This window comes from Crinia signifera, chromosome 1, assembly GCF_055691185.1.
Source record: "Crinia signifera chromosome 1, ASM5569118v1, whole genome shotgun sequence".
In the NCBI taxonomy this organism is placed as follows: domain Eukaryota; kingdom Metazoa; phylum Chordata; class Amphibia; order Anura; family Myobatrachidae; genus Crinia; species Crinia signifera.
In genome coordinates, this window is record NC_139217.1 from 222,086,120 (window position 1) to 222,109,266 (window position 23,147).

Below are 23,147 nucleotides of genomic sequence, written 5' to 3' on the forward strand. Positions count from 1 at the left end.
CTGCTTAATTTGTGCAGGTGTTACAGGTTAATTAATCACCTCCTTGGTTTACGTCAGTCAGACAGTTTGGTCTAACCCGTTTGCAGTGTTCAAGTGCATGTGATTTTTCTTTTGTATGCTTACAATTTTCTTAGTACCAATTCGTATTATATATTCAATAAAATAACCATTCTACATATCTATGTTTAATCTTTCATGATTTTCAGACATACATAAATAATTTGTTACTCAATCTCTATTTACTATAGCGGACAGATTTACAGTATTTAAACAGACAAGACACAATTTTTAGTGTGAAATTATTGTTAATGTTAATAATAAAAAACTAAATGATAAAAAACTGAATGATAATAATAGCAGAAAGATTTTCTATTTTATATTCTATTCTATACATGAAGACCCATAAGAAGAGAAATAAATAAAAATAAAAATAAAGAAAAGCGCAGATGAACAATTAATATCAATACCATTTCTACATTATATTTATAAAGGATATTTATTAATCCTATTGATTACTGCTTGACCTGTTATCGTGTAGTTCATCCATTATTCTATAGTTGTTTGGCCTTTCTAAGGAGACAAGCATTTCCATTGCACATATATCTACTATTCCATCAGGCTCGCCTTATTGTACAGAAAATATATATACAAAAAATTACAAATAATAACACAATTAAATTCCAACTGTTGCTGAAAACCCAAATGAAAAAAAGGGGGGTATATATCATATTATATCTGTTTATATCTACATTTTTTCATTGTGTAAAGCTAATAAGTAGAACATTTATCTGTATCTGCGCAGACATGGAGTTAAATGCAAACTGAAGGATTTGTGGACACTGGTAACCATGCTATCAACAACAAGAATTCTGACACAGGTTAACACAGACCCTATTAGTTGACCCTGTCGGGTTCATTCAGCCGGCTGATCTGGTCCTGCATACAGGTCAGCTGAGAGAGACGGAGGCAGCAAGCGCTGCTATGCACATCAGAGTCTGCTAACACTGCCCAGCGCCACGGAGTGGTAAGAGCCCTACTATTTTTTGATGACAGGACGGACACTGTTCTCACTACCCCTAACAGAAGTCCTTGTCATCACATATTCAGTATTGATATTTTCATAAAAGCAAACGTTATTGCTGTGGACTGCTAAAGTGTGCACACTGGCTATTCATTCTAAACCTATATGGTTCAAGCAGAAGTGGACATTAATCCAATTAAAATAATCGGAGTACCTTAACACATACCATCTCTCCCCAATTGGAAAGGGAAAAGAGTCCACGCTGTTTTGTGCCCACTCATTAGTGCTTACAATTGTGATACAGTGCCACGCATTGATTTTAGTGTTTTTTTATATATTTACTTATGAATTGTGATTATTGTGTTGTGTGTATGTGTTTTTAATAAAATTTATATTCTTGTCTACCTTTGAGCGCCCCACGTATTTTTCTACTTCCTGTTATCGGTTTCTGACTAGTAATAAGTGGAGTTTTAGACCTCGTTACTATACATAAATAGGCTTAAATAATTACACATTCTCATAGCTATATCTACTGATCACAAATATTGTAATAAACAAACCAGAATCACATAACTAGTAAACTGAGTCCCATGTGTGTGGTACTTCCGCCACACATCCGGTGTCCGAGCGTTGCTAGTGCGCATGCGTCCGCTTTTTACTTTGTCCGGCGGCGCTAGTGCTCGTGCGCCTGCTTCTTGCTCTGTGGCGTGATGCAGGCATCCACTCTGTTTCCCTCTGCCTAGTGTCTTCAGTCATACGATCCGTATTACAGTGGTGTGGTCGTTCCCTATTGCGGCAGCCATTTTTTAGGAGGCTATGGGTCCATTATAGATTGAACAGCAGCGGTGGCCATTTTGTGTATGGTATTTCTTGTTAAAACATAAAAGAAATGGAAAAGGGTACATGTAAATGATCTTATTAGGCTAGTCAACTTATAAATCAAAAACAATGTTGTTTTATCTATTCTATACTATAATATTTAGCAAATATAGACCAGGTTGGAAGAGCAATCAGATATATCATGTTTTGCTGAAAACAAGATTAATAGAGGCGGTGTTAGTGCTGAAGTACCGCACACATTGGACTCAGTTTAATACTTATGCGATTCTGGTTTGTTTATTACAATATTTGTGATCAGTAGATATAGCTATGAGAATGTATAATTATTTAAGCCTATTTATGTATAGTAATGAGGTCTAAAACCCCACTTATTGCTAGTCAGAAAACGATAACAGGAAGTGATGTCATAATTGAAGCAGTAGCTATATGGGTATAAATACAGGTCCAGCTTCAGTCTACTTGCATCCCTTGATAAAGTCAGAAGGACAAAACGCGTTGGTAGACTCTAGCCCTCCAGCCTCATCTAAAAGATAAGCACTTTCTTGTTGTTCATCCTAGATATATTTTATTGGTACTTATGTATTATCTGGGCTCCCATGTTAAATGCACCCCATTTTTTCATACCCCTACTATCCAAATACGCATGGAGTTGATTTTATATTGTGTGGCGAGCGCAGCGAGCCACCGTGCTCGAAGCATGGCGAGGGGACGCGGTCTCATAAGAAAAGCGGGAGCCCAGATATTACATAAGTACCAAAAAAAAATGTTGATACTTATATTTTTTTACCTATCATTTAAATATTTATATTTTTATTTATATTTATATTTGCATACACCTTGGTCCAGATCCGTTTATATTTCCATCACCAGCATTCGTGTTTTTTATAGAGTCGTAAAGGTACAGGCTTGCACCATTATTATTATTTATTAAGTGAGCAATCAGTCGCCGCATCTTCATCCACTGGGCACATTCTTCTTTTTAAGTAACCTACTGTACCATTACTTTCCATTTGAAGACTGGCAGACACCCCATAAAACAAAGGGAATATTGCCTATTTTTAAACTAATTAAGGATACACAAGTGGCGCCACACCTCTATTTTTCACACACATATATATACTCGTTGGGTAACTTCGTCAAATATTATTCAGACTTCTTACCAATGGACGCGGCACTCCAGACCAATTTCAAAATTGTGTAAAATTTATTGAGAACAAACAGCAACGTTTCAATACATGTGTATTAGAGCCTAATGATAATGCACATGTATTGAAACGTTGCTGTTTGTTCTCAATACATTTTACACATCCAGGTCATGTGATTAGTGTGATGATCCTTGCTGGGCACCGTACTGCCTCAGCACAGATGCAATGAATGAAGCTAATGAGGTGCATGGTATATAGTGGACCTTGGGGGAGAGTGTCAGTCTACCCTGGTCTCTGGAGCTGAAAGGTTGTCCATAGCTGTGTTGCCCTGAAGAAGGCCATACGTGGCCGAAACGTCGACCTCAGAATTTTTTTTGTGATTTGGAAATGGTGATGTAATAAATTCTTAAATTTATTGGAAAATTGGTGAGTGCCCTGAATTGGACCAATCTGGCCAAATACTGTTATTAGTGGAGCAGCTTGCTGTTACTCTAGAGGTAGCACCCCAGTGCCGACCATCGGATGGTTGTGAGTGCGGAACTTACAAATAAAAAAAAAAATATATATATATATATATATATATAACAAAAGGAGCACTCACCAGGCTTCTTGACAAGCATGTACATTTTTTTTAATCTTACGTCATCATTTCAGCAGTAAAGTGTGTCAATGTTTCAGGCATCTATGTGCCCTTCTTCAAGACAAGACACCAGAGGCACAGGAGAGAGCAGGTATACAGCAGAACTGAGATTAGCCCTTATGTACGCATGTAACCAGTGGTGAAAATCAGTTCTCAATTAGAACAGAAAGTGGTATCAAAGCACTAACAATAGATATATAACTTAACCAACAATTATATTGATCCATAGAGACTAGAGCGAATAACCCATATCCCGAATGATAGCAACTTATATCCAACAGAAGCTTGGTAACAGTCACACAACTCTCGCGTGTGTTCCACTTCATGCTGGCAGGTCACTTCAGGATGTGCCATCTCCCTCCCGCTGTCAATCAATACAGCGTGCGCCGGCTCAGCCTCCCCCCGCGTCACACTGTCAAGTCACTTCTGGATGAGTCATCTCCCTCCCACTGTCAATCAATGCAGCGGGATCAGGCGCAACAAATTAAATAACTATTAATAAAACTAAATTAAATAAGGCCGCTCCCACCAAGGATTTAACAAATCCTTAATAAATCAACAGAAGATAGCAATTATTCAGAATAATTCTGAGAGCGCACTGAATTGTTCACACAATGGTAATTTTATTATAAAATAATTAATTAAACATTAAATATATATATATATATATATATATATATATAAATCCTACATTAAACTTAATTTATATGAACATTGATCAAAATAGATTGTGATAATCAGAGTATGATACCAGTTGTGTGATTAAATTGAGCCAAAGTACCTATATTGGTTATATATATATATATATATATATATATATATATTTTTAATGTTTAATTAATTGTTTTATAATAAAATTACTATTGTGTGAACAATTCAGTGCGCTCTCAGAATTTTTCTGAATAATTGATATCTTCTAATAAACTAACTCACCTTAACATACAAATAATCAATTAAATAAATAATGGGGTTTTAGTTCATGAATTGATCAATGCATTTAAGCTTGCAGCCCATCTCCAAGGGACCCCATTTCACTGCAAGTCCTACACTAACTACTGCTCTCTCAACAACCCGGCAACTACTTACACATCATAGCTAAAATTAACATGTATTTTTTCTTGGTTTAAAGCTCACCTGCCAACTACCTTATGGCTTTTAAAGATGAGGCAGTCACCTAACACACCTGATTTAGTATTAAAGGGGCACCTGTCACAAGTTTCAGATGAATGAGCTTATCTAGGGTGCATGAGAAAGCTATGATCACAGTAACAGAGGTTAATTAAAAATTAACCCACACATATAGAGATACAGATGTACCAGTGCATTAACCATTCCTAAGAATGGGGTGCAAACAACACCCACACTTCCCAGGTTGGGGTGCAGTGGCCTGTGACCACACACTCTAGTAAATACAAATACAGGGGGCCCAGCACTCACCATAATAAACTAACTTCCCTTAACACACAAATAATCAATTAAATAAATAATGAGGTTTTAGTTCATGAATTGATCAATGCATTTAAGCTTAGATCCTGTCTGGGTCTTCCAATTAACCACACCTGTTAGCTTCCTGTTATACAGTATGTTTGTCAGAGCAGATGTATATAATCATTGCATGGTTCGCTTATCACATGTACTGTACATTGTATTTGTTGAAATTGTTTTTGTTTCTAAAACCTGCTTTTTGTTTCATCATAGAACTTGAAGTTGCCAGACTTAGCACTGATGTGAGTTTGGAAGACCTAAAATTCCCTCAGAATTTAGGACATGGTAGCTCTATTCAACTGTCTTCGAATACACTTAGACAAAATGGACGCAATGGTAAATAAATGTTTTGTTTTTATAGAGGATGTGTTTTCAATTAGAGTACAGTACATGAATACAATATTTGATACATTTGTTTACAACACAATATATATTTATATGTGAGTAGTATGTTCTTGCTATTTTGCAATAAACATTACAGTGGCAGTGAACATAAATTAAAATCAGATTTATTTACTTCTCCTCCATGGTAGAGTCCTGTTCAGATAAGCAAATGCAAAAGAATACCGACAGTATTTTTCAAGCGCTCCCTGTGTTTTGAAAAATACTGTCGGTATTCTTTTGCATTTGTATATCCTCAGTGTATTAGGTGATACACTCACCGGACAGTTTTTGAGCCTGCACCCAAGCGCAGTAATTTATCTCTAAATTTCTTTTACATTGTACTGTTCAGATAAGCCTCTTCCCAGACCACATTCTCTCATTACTACTATTATTATATTTTATTTATAGAGCACCACAAGTGTTTTGCAGCACCGTAGATATTGCATGCAGTAGAACAAAACAAGGTACCTGGAACTAAACATAACAGTATCTGAAGAAATAATACTGGTTTCACATTGCAACCCTGCTTTCAACCCGTTTTTGGAAACGGGTCAAAAGCCAGTTAAACCCCTTTCATATTGCATGTTGTAAACGGTATATTGCTGTTTCAATACCATTTTTGTACCTTTCAGATTCAACCCGTTTCACCCGTAGAAAGCCATACAATGTCATTTGAAATGTTTTTTTTTTTTTTTACTTTTTGTGGGTGGGGATCGCGCAGGGAGATAACCTATCACCCTTCTGTGGTTATCATTTGAAGCAAATACCGTTTCTGAGCTGTTCAGACTGCAGGGAAAACGGCTCAGAAACCTGTAGGATCCTGCTTTTATCTACTGCTGCTACTACTACTACTACTACTAGTGCATATACTACTGTGTCATGTGCTTAGCATCTCTGAATGAAAGTTCTCTGGTGGCTTTCCTCCATTTTAGATTTATTTTATTTTCTCTTCCTACAGCTCTGCACTCTGACTTGCCAAGCTATCTGTTTTCCAATCACTTATCTATTGTCAGTCCTCCAGTACCAGTCACTTCTTTGATACTTTCAGCACTTTCCTTCACCTCCTCCCCCCTTCCATCCAGTCATTTCCAGCTATGCAACATTGCTCGCATCATGCCATTTCACTCCCATAGTGTGATAAAACTTATTATTCGCTAACTGTTCATCCTCACAGCTCAACTTTTGCAACAGTCTCCTCACTGGCCTTCCGGCTCCTATTTGCATACAAAAACCTTACTCAAACTCCTCCCATTCACATGCAAGGCCTTTTTTTTAACTCCACAGCCAATTACATTTTTGCAGAAACAGGGTCATTTGGGAGAGTCAGGGTTGGAGTTTACAAGGACGGAGTGGGATTAAGGAGATGGCAGCAACAGAATCAACTGCTGAGGTAATCAGTGAGTTATAGAAGAAGGCTGTATGGTTGGTGGATAGAGGACAAAGGTAAACACAAAAGGTAATACAAAAGTATTGAGTGAATATAGGATAGGGGGGTCCAGAGCACTTCGATTGCAAATGGTGAGGGTGAATCTGGGTGTGGGGAAGAGAGGGTGAAAGAGAGTAGATAATGATAAGAGAGGAGGAAGGGAGAGTTGCAGTCAGAAGGATCACACAGGTGAGAGAAGACCAGGAAAGGGAGTGGGCGAGCTGGTATGTAGACATAGAGGAGGGGGTCCACTAAAATTAGAGCCAAAGGAGGAAGATAGGGCAAGACGATTAGTAGATGCAGGGTTTGTAATGTCAATATGGGATGTTAAAATCGTCAAGGATGATGGAGGGGAGGTCAGAGGATAGGAAGTGGGGAAGCCAGGCAGCAAAGTTGTCAAGGAATGGGGAGGAGGGGGCTTGGGGTGGTAGATACGTGCGATGTGGAGGTGGATAGGGCAGATGAGGCAGAAAGAGTGGACGTCAAAGGTGGAGAAGGTAAGGGAGGGTTTGTGTGGGATGACATGAAAGATGCAGTTTGGGGAGAGGAGGATACCGACTCCGCCACCCTGGTAGATATCAGGAGTGAGTAAAGATGTAAGGAGAGGGCAGCAGCGCAGAGAAAATGGAAATACTGATACTTAGTTGAACAGAAAGCAAAAGAAGTGAGCATTAGGGAGAAAAGCAGCCAATATTTTCCCTGCACAGAAACAAAAGAACTCATCCTAATGTAACTTTCTCTGTACATGTCACATCAGCCCCACCTGCTGAAGCAAGGCGAGCGCAGCGGGTCATGTGAGGGGACGCTGGGGAACTTTCTTAGTGCCCAAGTCGACATTCGGGATAAAAAAAGTGAAAACCCTATGTTGACATTTTGACTGTCGACCTTGCCCAGGTTGATCTAATGCTTGTGTCGACCTAATGAACCTATCGACCTAACCCCTTGTTGACCTTCAGACATGTTGACCTTCAGTAGAAAAGAATATTATCTCCCAACACTTTTGCGCCTCGACCCTTCCACATGTATATTAAAACAATAAGAATATACATAAAAATTCTTATCTTTAGATCCAACTGATCGTGCACTGTTCCTTGTTCAAATCTCTCCAATATATATCATGCGAAAGAGAGATATAAGAATGCCATCATAGCGTAAAAAGGTTTAATAATATGCAATAAACAGTGACACAAAGGTAAAAATCCTCACACTTGAGACAATTTCGCAATTACCATAAAATACAGAGAACTCAAGTTAAAAAGTTCTCAAATAAGCAGGTACAGAAAAGGAATCCACTCCAGATGCATCACAAACAGGAGAGAAAAAATCGTCAGCAAATTACCAGATGTTATGGAGAATCAGTGAGCCACTAGATTCTCAAACGGGCAAAGTGTGCGACTCAGCGCTGATCCTGGACCTCTGCAGCAAGTCTCTGGGCAGCGTCACCACCTCCTTATTCCTGCACCAAGGGTGGGCTCCTTCCAGTCCTTCCCAATTGCCCGACGCGTTTCGACCACGTCCGTGGTCTTTTTCAAGGCTTTGAGGTGTTTGTCAAAAGGTTCCGTCCGGCGATATTTAAAGTCCATACACTTAACGAACTGTCCAATAAGGGAGAAGGTCCTCCTCGCGTCAGCGCGCTGACGTTCCGGCGGTCACATGACCCGTTCCTGCCGGTCCGTCCGCTGATAGGTGGAATATACTATGATGTATGTGGGCACCTTCTTCCCTTATCAAATATGGCCGATCCTGAATTTCCTGTCCACTGTATATCTGACTATGGGGAAGGTTGTAACGTGACGCCCGCATGATTTGGGTCACGTGATCGCCGTAGCCAGCCAGCATTACTACACAGAATGTTATTCTTGGTCGCCTTGGCAACCTTTTAATTTCTCATCGGTCCCAAATTTTCCTTATTTCTATAAATAATCAGACATAAAAAGTACATATTAAAAATCCATAAAATAGAGTTTGCAAATATATATAGAAAAAAATACATTTAAAAAAACCCGCAATGGATAGTTTCATTACCTATATCAAAGTGACGAGTGCATGACAGATAGGAAAAAGAAGGGTGAGCGGATCATAAAAACCATTTTAACTCAAAATCAGAGTTTATGCCACCAGGTATCAAAGTGCCATATTCATATATTAATTGCATTTCATTTTTTCTAGCAGTGATGCGGTATCCTTGTGTCTCATATTATTCCTAATGAGTTTTATGCCAGCAAAGCCTTTGATTGAATTGGTGGAGCAGTTATGCTTCACTTTAAAGTGGTGGGACAATGCATGGGTCTCCACACCTTTCTTTATATTTCATAGGTGTTCCGCCAGTCTCACTTTTAGAGGTCTGGAGGTTCTACCTATATACACCAAATCACATGCACATTTGATCATATATACAATATTACTTGTGTGGCAAGTTATAAATTCCTGAATGGTTGCCTCCTTCCCATTGATTGCAACTTTTTCTATTTTACTGTTACCCTCCCCTTTTATCCCTCGGCATCCCACACATGCGCCACATCTGTGGAAGCCTTTAGTTCTCACATTTCCATCCCGTTGTTTTGGGATGAGAGCACTATTTACAAGGTTGTCTTTCAAATTCGGGGCCTTCCTGTATATGAATGCCGGGTTTTCAGGTAGTACTGACTTAAGTATTGGGTCTTTTTTCAGGATTTTCCAATGTTTTCGGAATGATTTCTCCATTTCCCTATGCTGTACATTGTATCCTGAAATGAATGCCCACTCATATCTGCTGTCATTTGTTCTTTCTTTAGTTTTCCTTGTTAACAGCATCTGTCTATCAGTGTCCCCTACTTGTGATGTTGCTTTCTCTAAGAGATCCTTTTTATACCCGCATTCAGAAAATTTCTTTGTGAGGCCCTGTGCTTGTTCCTGGTAAGTGACATCACTCGTACAATTTCATTTGATCCGTTTGAGTTGGCCACTCGGGATGGAGTTAAGCCAACTCAGGTGGTGACAGCTGTCATAATTAATATAGGTACCTGAATCTGTCGGTTTATAAAATGTTTTGGTACACAGCTTGTCTTCTTCTGGAAAGATCGTCAAATCCAGGAAGTCCACACTTGTAGTGCTAATATTGAACGAGAATTCTATATTCCAAGCATTCTCATTCAAAGAAGCACAAAAGCATCCAAAGAATCTCTATCTCCATGCCAGATAAATAGCACATCATCTACATACCTCTTCCAGGCCACCAGGTTAGCCCCATGTCTTTCTTTTGGCCAAATACATTCGAGCTCCCAGCTGCCCATGAATATATTGGCATAACTAGGGGTGAACCTGGTGCCCATTGCAGTGCCATTACGTTGTAAATAAAAAGTACTATTAAAAAGAAAATAGTTATTTGATAAAATAAACAAAACTCCTACCTTGAAGAGTTCCTTCGCCTGTGGATCTATATCGCTTCTTTCTAAGAAGTCTGCGACAGCTTGTACTCCTCTCTCATGCTCGATGATAGTATATAAGGACTTTACATCCGCAGTCACGAGGAACATTCCCTCCTCCCACTGGACCGTGGGTAGGAATCTTAGAACATCCCCCGTGTCCTGCAGATGTGAGTCATTCAATAATACTAGAGGTTTCAGGAAGTGGTCAATAAATTCAGACAAATTTGCTGTGACCGAATTTATCCCCGCCACAATAGGGCGTCCCGCGGGATTTTTTGGGTCCTTATGTACCTTTGGCAACAGATAGATCACTGGAATAGTGACTTCTGTACGAATCAAAAAAAATTCTTCGTTTTCCCCTAGTGTGCCATTGGATACATATTTTTTCACTAGGTTTTCCAGCTCTTTTTGGATTCTAGTAGAAGGATCCGCTTTAAGTTTTTTGTATGTTATAGGATCATCAAGGTGAGTGCTGACAGCCATCTTGTACCATTGACGATCCATTAACACCACTCCCCCACCTTTATCGGTGGGTTTTATGATAAGGTCTGAGTTCTTTTTCAGACCTTCCAAGGCCTTTCTCTCATTAAAGCTTAGATTGCGTTGGAATTTCTCCAATTTTATATCCTTCAGATCATCCTGAACCAATGAACTAAAACTATCTTTGAAACTCCCTTTGACATGGGAGGGAAAGAAAACTGATCTGGGTTTAAAAGATGTAAGAGGTGGTTCCTCCTCTCTAGCTTCTGAATTGTTCTCCTTCATTAGAAAAAACGGTACTCTTTACTTAGAAGGGCGCCCATCTCGGCCATCTCGGGCATTGAATGCACTAAAAAATCAGGTGCGATGCGACAGACGAGATGCCCGAGATTTCCCATAGGGAACAATGTTAAATGTCTCAATTGACCCGATTTTCCTGTTCAATGCCTCAATTGACCCAATTTTTCCATAGGAAACGCTGTTAAATGGGCCACAGAGGCCAAATAGGCACCCTGAAGTGAATAATGGCCACCCGAATTGTTAACGCCACCCCACGATCAACGTCAACCCGAAGCGTGGCGAGCGCAGCGAGCCCGCGAGGGGCGGCGGTACGCGTCCTACGACCTTTTCATACCCCCACTATCCACGTCGGCGTGGAGTTGAGAATAGAAAGTGTGGCGAGCGCAGCGAGCCACCGAGCCCGAAGCGTGGCGAGCGCACGCGGATACCTTCACAGGTATCCGCGTCCCCTCGCGGGCTTCACAGCTGTCCGCGTACCCTCGCGGGGCTCGCTGCGCTCGCCACGCTTCGGGCTCGGTGGCTCGCTGCGCTCGCCACACTTTCTATTCTCAACTCCACGCCGACGTGGATAGTGGGGGTATGAAAAGGTCGTAGGACGCGTACCGCCGCCCCTCGCGGGCTCGCTGCGCTCGCCACGCATCGGGTTGACGTTGATCGGGGGTGGCGTTAACAATTCGGGTGGCCATTATACACTTCAGGGTGCCTATTTGGCCTCTGTGGCCCATTTAACATTGTTTCCTATGGAAAAATCGGGTCAATTGAGGCATTGAACAGGAAAATTGGGTCAATTGAGACATTTAACATTGTTCCCTATGGGAAATCTCGTGCATCTCGTCGGTTGATCGCACCCGATTTTTTAGTGCATTCAATGCCCGAGATGCCCGAGATTTTTTACTAACGATGCCCACGATCAAAATCGTGGGCGTCCTTCTAAGTAAAGAGTACCGAAAAAACTTTTTTATACACAGTTTCCTGATGTATTTGTTAATATCCACAAATGTGGAAAATGTATTCACTGGAATTGATGGGGCATATTTTAGACCCCTCCTGAGTACTTTTTCTTCATAGACATTAAGTTTATGTGAGCTGATATTAAAGATTTTTACACCTTTTTCGGTACTCTTTACCTAGCACGGCGCCCACGATCTCCATCGCGGGCGTCGTGGGTAAAGAAATCGTGGGGATCACGGGCATCGCGGTCAGTACATTAACGGCCGCGACGCGATGCCCGCGATCCCCACGATTTCCCATAGGGTTCAATGTTAAATTTAGTGCTGGCCGCGATTTTAGATTCAATGCTTCAATGGCCGCGATTTGGCCATAGGAATCAATGTTAAATGGGCCACAGAGCCCAAATAGGCACAATTAACACTTAAATGTCCCCCCAAATTTGTAACGCCACCCCACGATCCACGCCAACCCGAAGCGTGGCGAGCGCAGCGAGCCCGCGAGGGGCGTCGGTACGCGTCCTCCGACCTTTTCATACCCCCACTATCCACGTCGGCGTGGAGTTGAGAATAGAATAGTGTGGCGAGCGCAGCGAGCCACCGAGCCCGAAGCGTGGCGAGCGCAGCTGATACCTTCACAGGTAAACGTGGCCCTACGCGGGCTTCACAGGTATCCGCGTCCCCTCGCGGGGCTCGCTGCGCTCGCCACGCTTCGGGCTCGGTGGCTCGCTGCGCTCGCCACACTATTCTATTCTCAACTCCACGCCGACGTGGATAGTGGGGGTATGAAAAGGTCCGAGGACGCGTACCGCCGCCCCTCGCGGGCTCGCTGCGCTCGCCACGCTTCGGGTTGGCGTGGATCGTGGGGTGGCGTTACAAATTTGGGGGGACATTTAAGTGTTAATAGTGCCTATTTGGGCTCTGTGGCCCATTTAACATTAATTCCTATGGCCAAATCGCGGCCATTGAAGCATTGAATGTAAAATCGCGGCCAGCACTAAATTTAACATTGAACCCTATGGGAAATCGTGGGGATCGCGGGCATCGCGTCGCGGCCGTTAATGTAGTGCCCGCGATGCCCGCGATCCCCACGATGGGCGCCGTGGTAGGTAAAGAGTACCCCTTTTTCTTCTAATAGATGGTCAGCTACACTCACAGTTGGGTCAACTACAGGTTGTGGTTTTTTCTTTTTCCGCTTTTTTCCCCCTGTTTCCTCTCCAATGGGCGCTTCCCCTATGTGTTCGTTTTCTAATTTTTAACAGTTGTGCCTCCTCTCCCTGTATGGGGAGTGGGGCCTCTCTTTCTCCAAAAAAAGGGGTTCCATATTTCCTGTTCGAAGGGAAGAAAACCTATTCCTGTTTCCTGTGCGCCATTCACCATCATGGATCGTGTCTCTAATGAATGGACGTCTATTCTCATTATTATATCTCCAGTTTTCTCTATAACCTCTCTTTGGTTCCCTATAGATCTCCCTTTGTTGTCTAAATTCTATTCTTTGGAGTCTTACATCCCTATCTTAATAATAGACGTTAGGCCTCCTGGTAGCCTCCTGACAGGATCTTGATCTATCCCTTCTGGGACTTCCTCTATAGTTTGTCTTATTACGTCTATTATCAGACTGATTTCTAACACAATTTATTTTACGCTTTTTCGTCCTGATTTCAGGGGTATGTATAGAAAGATCTAGACAATCACACTCAAGGACTGGCATGTCAATAGTGGGGTTGTCCCCCTATTAGCACTACAAGTGTGGACTTCCTGGATTTGATGATCTTTCCAGAAGAAGACAAGCTGTGTACCAAAACATTTTATAAACCGACAGATTCAGGTATCTATATTAATTATTACAGCTGTCACCACCTGAGTTGGCTTAACTCCATCCCGAGTGGCCAACTCAAACGGATCAAACGAAATTGTACGAGTGACGTCACTTACCAGGAACAAGCACAGGGCCTCACAAAGAAATTTTCTGAATGCGGGTATAAAAAGGATCTCATAGAGAAAGCAACATCACAAGTAGGGGACACTGATAGACAGATGCTGTTAACAAGGAAAACTAAAGAAAGAACAAATGACAGCAGATATGTGTGGGCATTCATTTCAGGATACAATGTACAGCATAGGGAAATGGAGAAATCATCCCGAAAACATTGGAAAATCCTGATAAAAGACCCAATACTTAAGTCAGTACTACCTGAAAACCCAGCATTCATATACAGGAAGGCCCCAAATTTGAAAGACAACCTTGTAAATAGTGCTCTCATCCCAAAACAACGGGATGTAAATGTGAGAACTAAAGGCTTCCACAGATGTGGCGTATGTGTGGGATGCCGAGGGATAAAAGGGGAGGGTAACAGTAAAATAGAAAAAGTTACAATCAATGGGAAGGAGGCAACCATTCAGGAATTTATAACTTGCCACACAAGTAATATTGTATATATGATCAAATGTGCATGTGATTTGGTGTATATAGGTAGAACCTCCAAACCTCTAAAAGTGAGACTGGGGGAACACCTACGAAATATAAAGAAAGGTGTGGAGACCCATGCATTGTCCCACCACTTCAAAGTGAAGCATAACTGCTCCACCAATTCAATCAAAAGTTTTGCTGTCATAAAACTCATTAGGAATAATATGAGACACAAGGATACCGCATCACTGCTAGCAAAAAAAGAAATGCAATTAATATATGAATATGGCACTTTGATACCTGGTGGCTTAAACTCTGATTTTGAGTTAAAATGTTTTTTATGATCCTCTCCCCTTCTTTTTCCTATCTGTCATGCACTCGTCACTTTGATATCGGGAATGAAACTATCCATTGCGGTTCTGAGTTCTTTTTAAATGTATTTTTTTCTATATATATTTGCAACTCTGTTTTATGGATTTTTAATATGTACTTTTTATGTCTGATTATTTATAAAAATAAGGAAAATTTGGGACCGATGAGAAAATAAAAGGTTGCCAAGGCGACCAAGAATAACATCCTGTGTAGTAATGCTGGCTGGTTACGGTGATCACGTGACCCAAATCATGCGGAGGTCACGTTACAACCTTCCCCGTAGTCAGATATACAGTGGACAGGAAATTCAGGATCGGCCATCTTTGATAAGGGAAGAAGGTGCCCACATACATCATAGTATATTCCACCTATCAGCGGACGGACTAGCAGGAACGGGTCACGTGACCGCCGGAACGTCAGCGCGAGGAGGACCTTCTCGTTAAGTGTATGGACTTTGGATGGGCGGAGGACAAGGGGGGGCGTGATCACGGAAGTCTCCGTGTAAGGCGGGAGTCTGTGAGCTCCCTGACATGCAGAGGGTCGAGTAAGCAGAGAGCGCAGCATTTGTATGCCCAGAAAATAGACCTGCCGTGCCGGGAAGCTGAGCCTAGAGCAATCCAGCATATTACCTAGAGTTGTGCCGAGGAGGGGTCGAGAGGTCCGCCAGAAACCCTGAAGACTGGCCAGAGAAGGGAAGCGAGTGCTCCGGAAGGAGAGACAGGACTGAGCCCAGACGGCAGACGTGTGACGTGCCGGAGGGAAGACGCGACGGTGGAAGACGCGGAGTAAACACTGGACGCGTGGTGTGTGACGCGGCAGGAAGGAAGGAACAGTGAGAAGCCGCGAGGCAGCAACGGGGTACGGAGTAGCTTCCTACCCTGAAGGCGAACACACCAGCCCTGTGTTACGCGGTCGGAGGTGACGGAAGGGGAGCCGCGAGGCAGTAAAGGGAAACGGAGGAGAGCAGAGGAGGCTTCCTGAGCAAAGCGCACCCGGTCCAAACAAGGACAAACTGCACAGACCAGCATCAGTCAAGCATTCCAGTACGGGTCACTGGCAATATGGTACCGGGTAGAAGCTGGTGGGGCAAGGGCCAAGACATAGCAGTCGGGCCAAGGAAAGACTGTGTGGGTGTAGAGGATAAGCCACAGATTCTGCACGCTTGTATCACTGTGAAAATCAAACAAGTAGTGGTGTGATATTGTCTATAGCACACAGAAGTATGGGGAAAACAGGAAAAACCGCGGCTGCTGCAAAACAGGAAAAGTTCTCAAGAAATAGCAGCAATCCAAAAAACCCACACCCAGAGTCAAGAGAATCCCTGTCCCCAGATAAAGTATCCCTGTCAAAGTCAACCCTAGCTGACCCTGTGCCAGAGGCCACTTTTCAAAAACTACTGGATGCTATAAAAGGCAGTGAGGAAAGGCTGGGTGGAAAAATCGAGCAGGCCCAAGCAGAAATTATGCTATTAAGACAGACGGTACAGAATGTGCAAAGCAGGGTAAAGGAGGCAGAATCCAGAATATCACAGATTGAAGATATACAGGAACCTATGGGGGCACAGATTAAAAAATTGACAGAGACTGTGACTAGTGTTCAGAACCAAATGGCGGAAATGGAGGGGCGACTTCGCCGCAATAACATTAGAATAATAGGGGTGCCAGAGAAGACAGAGGGAGGTAACCCCGAAACATGGCTGGAAGCATGGCTGATAACCCAGTTTGGTAAGGAAACACTTACGGCTCAATTCTGTGTGGAGCGAGCCCATCGTGTTCCCACAAGACCACTGCCGCCAGGTGCCCCCGCCAGAACTCTTATAGCAAAAATATTAAACTATAGGGATCGGGACACTATAATATGCACGGCCAGAAACCATAGCCTCACAATCAATGGGACTAATGTAATGATATTCCCAGATTATGCCAGAGATGTCCAGAAGGAGAGAATGAAATATGTTAACATCAAAAAAAGACTGAGAGAGCTGAACATTCAGTATTCTATGATGTTTCCTGCGAAATTAAGGACAATAGTGGATGGCCAAACTAAATTCCATGCCAGCCCGGAGGAAGCGGCAATATGGCTAGATGGATACAAACCCAAAGCATAAAAATGAGATTTGACAAAGAGCTTTGGGCTTAAATAACAAAAATGGAAAATGCTGTGTTTTTTTTTTTTTTTGGGAAATATTAAAAATATTGTGAATGTCAGGGGGCTCACACGAGAGTGTGATCACTAAAGGTTATTGCCCCTTAGAAAAGAAGGTGGGAAGGGAAAGGAAATGTTTTTTGTTACAATTATAGGGAAGGGAGGGAGGGATGGAAGGGAAGGAGGGATGGATATAAGGTATACTTCAAAAGGGGGGGTATACAGGGAGGAGGGGGGGAAGGGTAGAGGTAGGGATTCATCTATTGTAGAGTGGTTGAGAAAAAAATGCCTAAAACTGTGTGTTACAAATGATATGCTAAGATGGTTAAGATAGTATATTGGAATGTACGTGGAATGAACAACATAATTAAAAGAGCTATGGTACTAAATCAAGTTAAAAAATATGGGGCACAGATTGTATGTTTAGGAGAAACGCACCTGGTAGGGGAAAAAACAAAAGCCCTTAAAAGATCATGGGTGGGCAGTATGTACCACTCAGGGCTCTCAAACGCTGCCAGAGGAGTATCCATCTTGTTTCATAAAAATGTACCCTTCAAATGTGAGAGACAAGAGATAGACGAGCTGGGTAGATATATATTTCTCCAAGGCCAAATGTATGATATTAAAATATGTGTGATGGCAGTATACATCCCCCCCCCCCCCATTCCAGTACGATGTCCTGAAGAAAGCGGTGGAATTTACAGCCAAAGCAGAAGGGGCATCGGTTTTGTGCCTGGGAGATATGAATAATGTCCTGGATACAGGGCTGGATAGATGGCGGAAAGGGGACCCAGGGAAAAGTAAGGGAAACAAAGGGCTACATCACTTTCTTGAGGACATCGGGTGGAAAGATTGGTGGAGGGAAAAAAAACCAACACCAGCTTGTACTCATCCCACTCATATGAATCAATGTCACGTATAGATATGGCACTAATGGATCACAGCCTCTTCCCCCAGGTGGAGCAGGTGCAGTACATGCCTCTGGGAATCTCCGACCATGCGCCTATCCTGATCCAGCTGAGGGAACAGGTGGAAAAGGGTATGAGGATTTGGAAATGTCACCCGTAATGGCTTGAACAGATGGGGGAGGGGGTGGACGTGAGTGAAGAATGGGAAAGTTTCTTCATAAATAATGAAGGGTCAGCATCAGGGGAAGTAATATGGGATGCAGGGAAAGCATGTATGAGGGGAGCACTCATAAAAAGAATTGCACAAATGAAAAAAAAAAGCCAGGGAAGAAAGTGTGGAAATAGAGAGAGGAAGTAAGGCATTGGAGGAAAAATATGGCAAAAAAATGGTTGAAGACTTCCTTTGCGCTACTATGGTAAAGGATTCGCCCTTTCAGGAATTTGGGGATATAACCTTTACTCCCCCAAACAAGGCAATGATATATACAATAAATTCCTAATTAAGGCGCTTCCTTCATGGGCACTGTGGGAAATGTAATCACTAAAATGTACTCTCCTTTTGTATGGCTTCTGTATTTGATCTTCCGTTCCTCCTTTCCTCCGTTCAGCCTCTCTCCACTTTGTACCTCGAGACTCGTCCCGGAATATATGGATGAGAAAAAACAGGAGGGCAAATGTGTAGAAATATTTGCCCGAGAGGGCTTCACCTAAATAACTAACATTGAGGAGGAAGCAGTGAGGAACCAACATCTTAACAATGGGGATTTAAAATAAAAAACTCTGAAAACGTAAATGAACTTCCGGTGATAGGAAACAGAACAGGAAGGGGAGGAGCCTCATACAGGAAGGGGAGGAGCCTCATACAATATAAACCAGCCAGCTCAGAAGCACTAGTCAGAGCCCTGAGGAAGAGAGAGGATCTCGAAACATGTTGACTCTGAACTCGTGTTTTTCTGTTATTGGACCCATCGAGGAGGAGGTAAGTGAGAACAAGGTTGTCCACATCTGTCGTTGATCCGGACTTTTCGGCAGAAGTGTAGACTCCGAGTTATCACCACCTCCACTCTGGGTGCATAAGCAGCATTTTATCATTTTTTATGTAAACCTTTCTATATGTTAGAAAGTTTGTTTGGAATCAAAATAAAAGTTTAAAGAAACCACTACGTATGTGAAACCATCTTATCCACCGTGAGTACGGGTACGCAACCCCATGCCCTTAAAGAAACCTTGATGTGCTTGTTTAATTATTTTAATAGTGAGTTTTGGTACGCCATCACTATCATAGAGATAGGACGTATCTAAACCAGTGGAAATATTTCTACACATTTGCCCTCCTGTTTTTTCTCATCCATATATTCCGGGACGAGTCTCGAGGTACAAAGTGGAGAGAGGCTGAATGGAGGAAAGGAGGAACGGAAGATCAAATACAGAAGCCATACAAAAGGAGAGTACATTTTAGTGATTACATTTCCCACAGTGCCCATGAAGGAAGCGCCTTAATTAGGAATTTATTGTATATATCATTGGAGGAAAAATACTGGTAAGAAAAAACAGAAGTAGCCAAAGTAGAATGGTTGAATGCCAATTTAGTATGGAGGGATGAAATCCAAAAAAAAGCAGTGAAACAGGAATCTTTCCTGGCCCATAATAAATACATACTATATGATAGACCAGGAAGTTTTCTGGCAAACCTGGCGAGAGGAGATAAAAAATCAAATAATGTAATTCAAATAATAAAGGGAGATGGGGGAGTGGCTAACTCCACACCCGAAATTGCAGATGCTTTCCTTAGTTATTTTAAAATCCTGTACTCATCCACATGTGGGGACATAGAGAGGGACGAGGGAGACTTTCTGAAGAAGGTAGAATTACCCAAATTAGAAGAATAAGAGAGGATAAAGTTAGAACAGCCGATCACATTAGAAGAAGTTAAACAAGCTATCATATCTGCCCCTATGGGGAAAGCGCCAGGGAGCGATGGCATACCACCGGAGGTATATAAAAAATACTGTAATATCATGGCCCCAAAAATGGTAGAAATGTTCAACAGAAGTTTGCAAGAGGGGAAAATACCTGACTCAATGAGGGAAGCAATAATTGTGCTAATATTAAAAGAAGGCAAAGACCCAGAAACCCCAGAGGCCTACAGGCCAATCTCCCTGACCAATACAGATGCCAAAATTTTGGCTAAAATATTGGCAGGGAGATTGGAGAGGGCAGCGACAAACCTGATACATGAAGACCAGACTGGGTTCCGTAGAGATAAAAGCACGGCAATAAATATTAGAAGGTTTTTCGTGAACTTACAAATAGAACAAGAAAATGGCTGTGACGCTGCCATAACCTCACTGGATGCTGCCAAAGCTTATGGCTGTGACGCTTTGGCAGCATAGAGTGGGGGTATCTGTGGGAAGTGTTAAAAAGATTTAATTTGGGGGAAAAATTTATAAAATGGATAAAAACCCTCTATATTACCCCCAAAGCTAGAATACAAGTAAATGGATATGTAACGGAAAAATTTGAACTAGCAAGGGGAACAAGGCAGGGATGCCCGCTATCCCCAGCCTTGTTTATCCTTGCTATAGAGCCACTGGCCTGTGCGCTGAGACAGAACCTGGGACTGAAGGGCCTAGGGCAGGGGTCTTCAACCTTTGACAGCGTGGGCCACCAAAAAAAATCCAGTGAAGCCCGAGGGCCACTAAAATCGCCTACGGAATTTTGAACAGCCCCATAGAATCACAGCTCCCCTATAACATCAGCATAGTCCTTCATAGATAGTTGGCACAGCCGCCCATACTCAGCACATAACCCCACACACACACCCTAATAGTTATCAGCAGCCAATTTGGGTTCCAGTGCAAACAGTAAAATATGTGGGCCCCCCCCCCATATACAATTTGATATTGAATAAATTGCACGCGCCGTAGGCGCGCTCCCAAAAATGGGTGTGACCTAATTATAAGGGGGTGTGGTCTAATTATAACGAGTCTGAACTAGCAGGAAAACAATTACCTGACACCTCTTTTGCAACCTGCATGACCAGACATTGGTTACCGCAGGAATGGTCGTTGTCCTCACACGCTTAAGTTGACTGAAGGCTGCACAATGACATATAAACATGAAGGCCCACACAGTGAAATAGTATGCCTCACAGATCAAACCCAAACAATGAAAGGCTACTTAAATCAATATACACTGTTACACTGTTTATCCGTAATGCCCATTACACATTGTGCATCACACCATAGTGTCCATTAGACATTATGCCACACACTGTAATACTTGTTGTACATTATGTCATACACCATAATGCCCATTACACATTATGCCGCACCGTGATGCCCATTACACATTAATCCACACAAAATTATGCCCATTGCACATTATGCCCCACACTGATGCCCATTATGCCACAGACCATAATGCCAGAAGTACTCCTGCTTATACATATGATGCCCCAGCAGTGCCCCTCACCTGTGGAACAGAAAAGGTTTTTCCGGGGTGACCGCGCTGTAGACCTTATGCAAGTGAGTGGGCTGCGGGGTGGTGAAGGTATACTACAGGATACCTGTTGGAGGTAATGGGTTCGGATTTTACACCCTAGGGTGTCACCCTGCGCTCGGTTACACTTGCCTCTTCGTAGGTGCAGGATCTGATTCAATTGATTAGTAGATCACATATAATAAGAACAAGTTTCTTGAATAGTAAATGTAATTTATTTAGTAATAAGACATTATGTTAGCTTTTGGTACAATGGATAAATACAGAAATTCAAAAGTAAAATATATTTAATATGTTTAAAAAGGTTTTTTAGAACAAAAAAAATTTTTTTTAATAAGTACAATATAAAAATAATATAAAATTAATATAGTTGTATATATAAGTATAAAAGTCCTCAACTTACACTAGTACCGGTACAACAAACCACATAGGGGAGGATGGGGTGAGGGATAACAAACTGAGACTAACACAGTCCTTCTGGTACCGGTTTTTTGGGGGATGATAAGCGATTGCTGGTGTAAAAGTTTTCAGAGTATAGACTGAATGAAATCCGCAGTAATTGCAGTACTGGTATGTTCAAATGATTCCTTTACCTTTTCCTTGTGGTCAGGCTGGGATGAGTGTCTGCCGGCAGACTCTCGCTGATGCTGCTCCTGTGCGTGCAGCGCTGGGCGAGTCCAGGAAGTTCACCTATCAACTAGTTTCACCTTTTGCAGGCTTCCTCAGGATAGTGGTGAGTACCCTCACCTAATGCCCCAGCAGTGCCCCTCACACAATGCCCCAGCAGTGCCCCTCACACAATGCCCCAGCAGTGCCCCTCACACAATGCCCCAGCAGTGCCCCTCACACACAATGCCCCAGCAGTGCCCCTCACACACAATGCCCCAGCAGTGCCCCTCACACACAATGCCCCAGCAGTGCCCCTCACACACAATGCCCCAGCAGTGCCCCTCACACACAATGCCCCAGCAGTGCCCCTCACACACAATGCCCCCAGTAATGCCCCACACACAATGCCCCCAGTAATGCCTGCAGCTTTGCCAGGTCCCCTGCTCCCGCCAGATGTACCTCCTCATCCTGCAGCTTTGATGGGTCACCTGCTTCCACCATCCATGCCTCCTCCTGCAGTTTCGCCGGGTCCCCTCCGCCAGCTGTGCCTCCTCCTCCTGCAGTTCCAGTGCCGGGTCCCCTGCTCCCGCCAGCTGCATCTCCTCCTCCCGCAGCTTTGCCGGGTCCCAACTCCCCAGCTCGTGACCAGATGTGCCTCCTCCTCCCTCAGCCGCGCTGGATCCACTCCTCTGCCCTGCCTGCAGCCAATGGAAATCGGGTAGGCGGCACCCAAGGGGACTCCATTACACTGCCTCCCACGGCAGCATTTTCTTTTACTTAAAAAATAAAAATCCTGTGCATGGCGGGCCGGCGGGCAGGGGGCCACTGAGATCAGCTCTGCGTGCCACTCGTGGCCCGCGGGCCATGGGTTGAAGACCCCTGGCCTAGGGCAAGGGAGAACAGAGGGAAGATAACAAATAATCTCACTCTACGCCGACGATATGTTGATCTATATGCAAAATGTAAAAACGGAACTTTCAAGGGTATTGGAATGTTTAGAGGAGTTTGGGAAAAGCTCAGGCATAAAGATCAACTGGAACAAATCTGATATAATACCATTTAGAGGCAAATGTCCCATGAATAGAGAACAGGAGGGGTCATTGAAATGGGTGGATAATATGAAGTAT

At 42.8% G+C, this 23,147-nt stretch overlaps 1 protein-coding gene across 20 annotated transcripts in view; it reads left to right on the forward strand.

The window, feature by feature from the left end:
• ADGRL3 (adhesion G protein-coupled receptor L3) overlaps nt 1-23,147 on the forward strand; it is a 1,133,398-nt gene that overhangs the window by 622,280 nt on the left and 487,971 nt on the right. For 19 of the 20 annotated variants that reach the window (XM_083179292.1, XM_083179293.1, XM_083179302.1 and 16 more), the window contains one exon: nt 5,345-5,467. The exons of the other annotated variant lie outside the window; for it this stretch is intronic. In XM_083179292.1, coding sequence (XP_083035418.1) covers nt 5,345-5,467 — 123 coding nt within the window. The remainder of the gene's footprint in view (nt 1-5,344; nt 5,468-23,147) is intronic. 20 annotated transcript variants of the gene reach the window in all.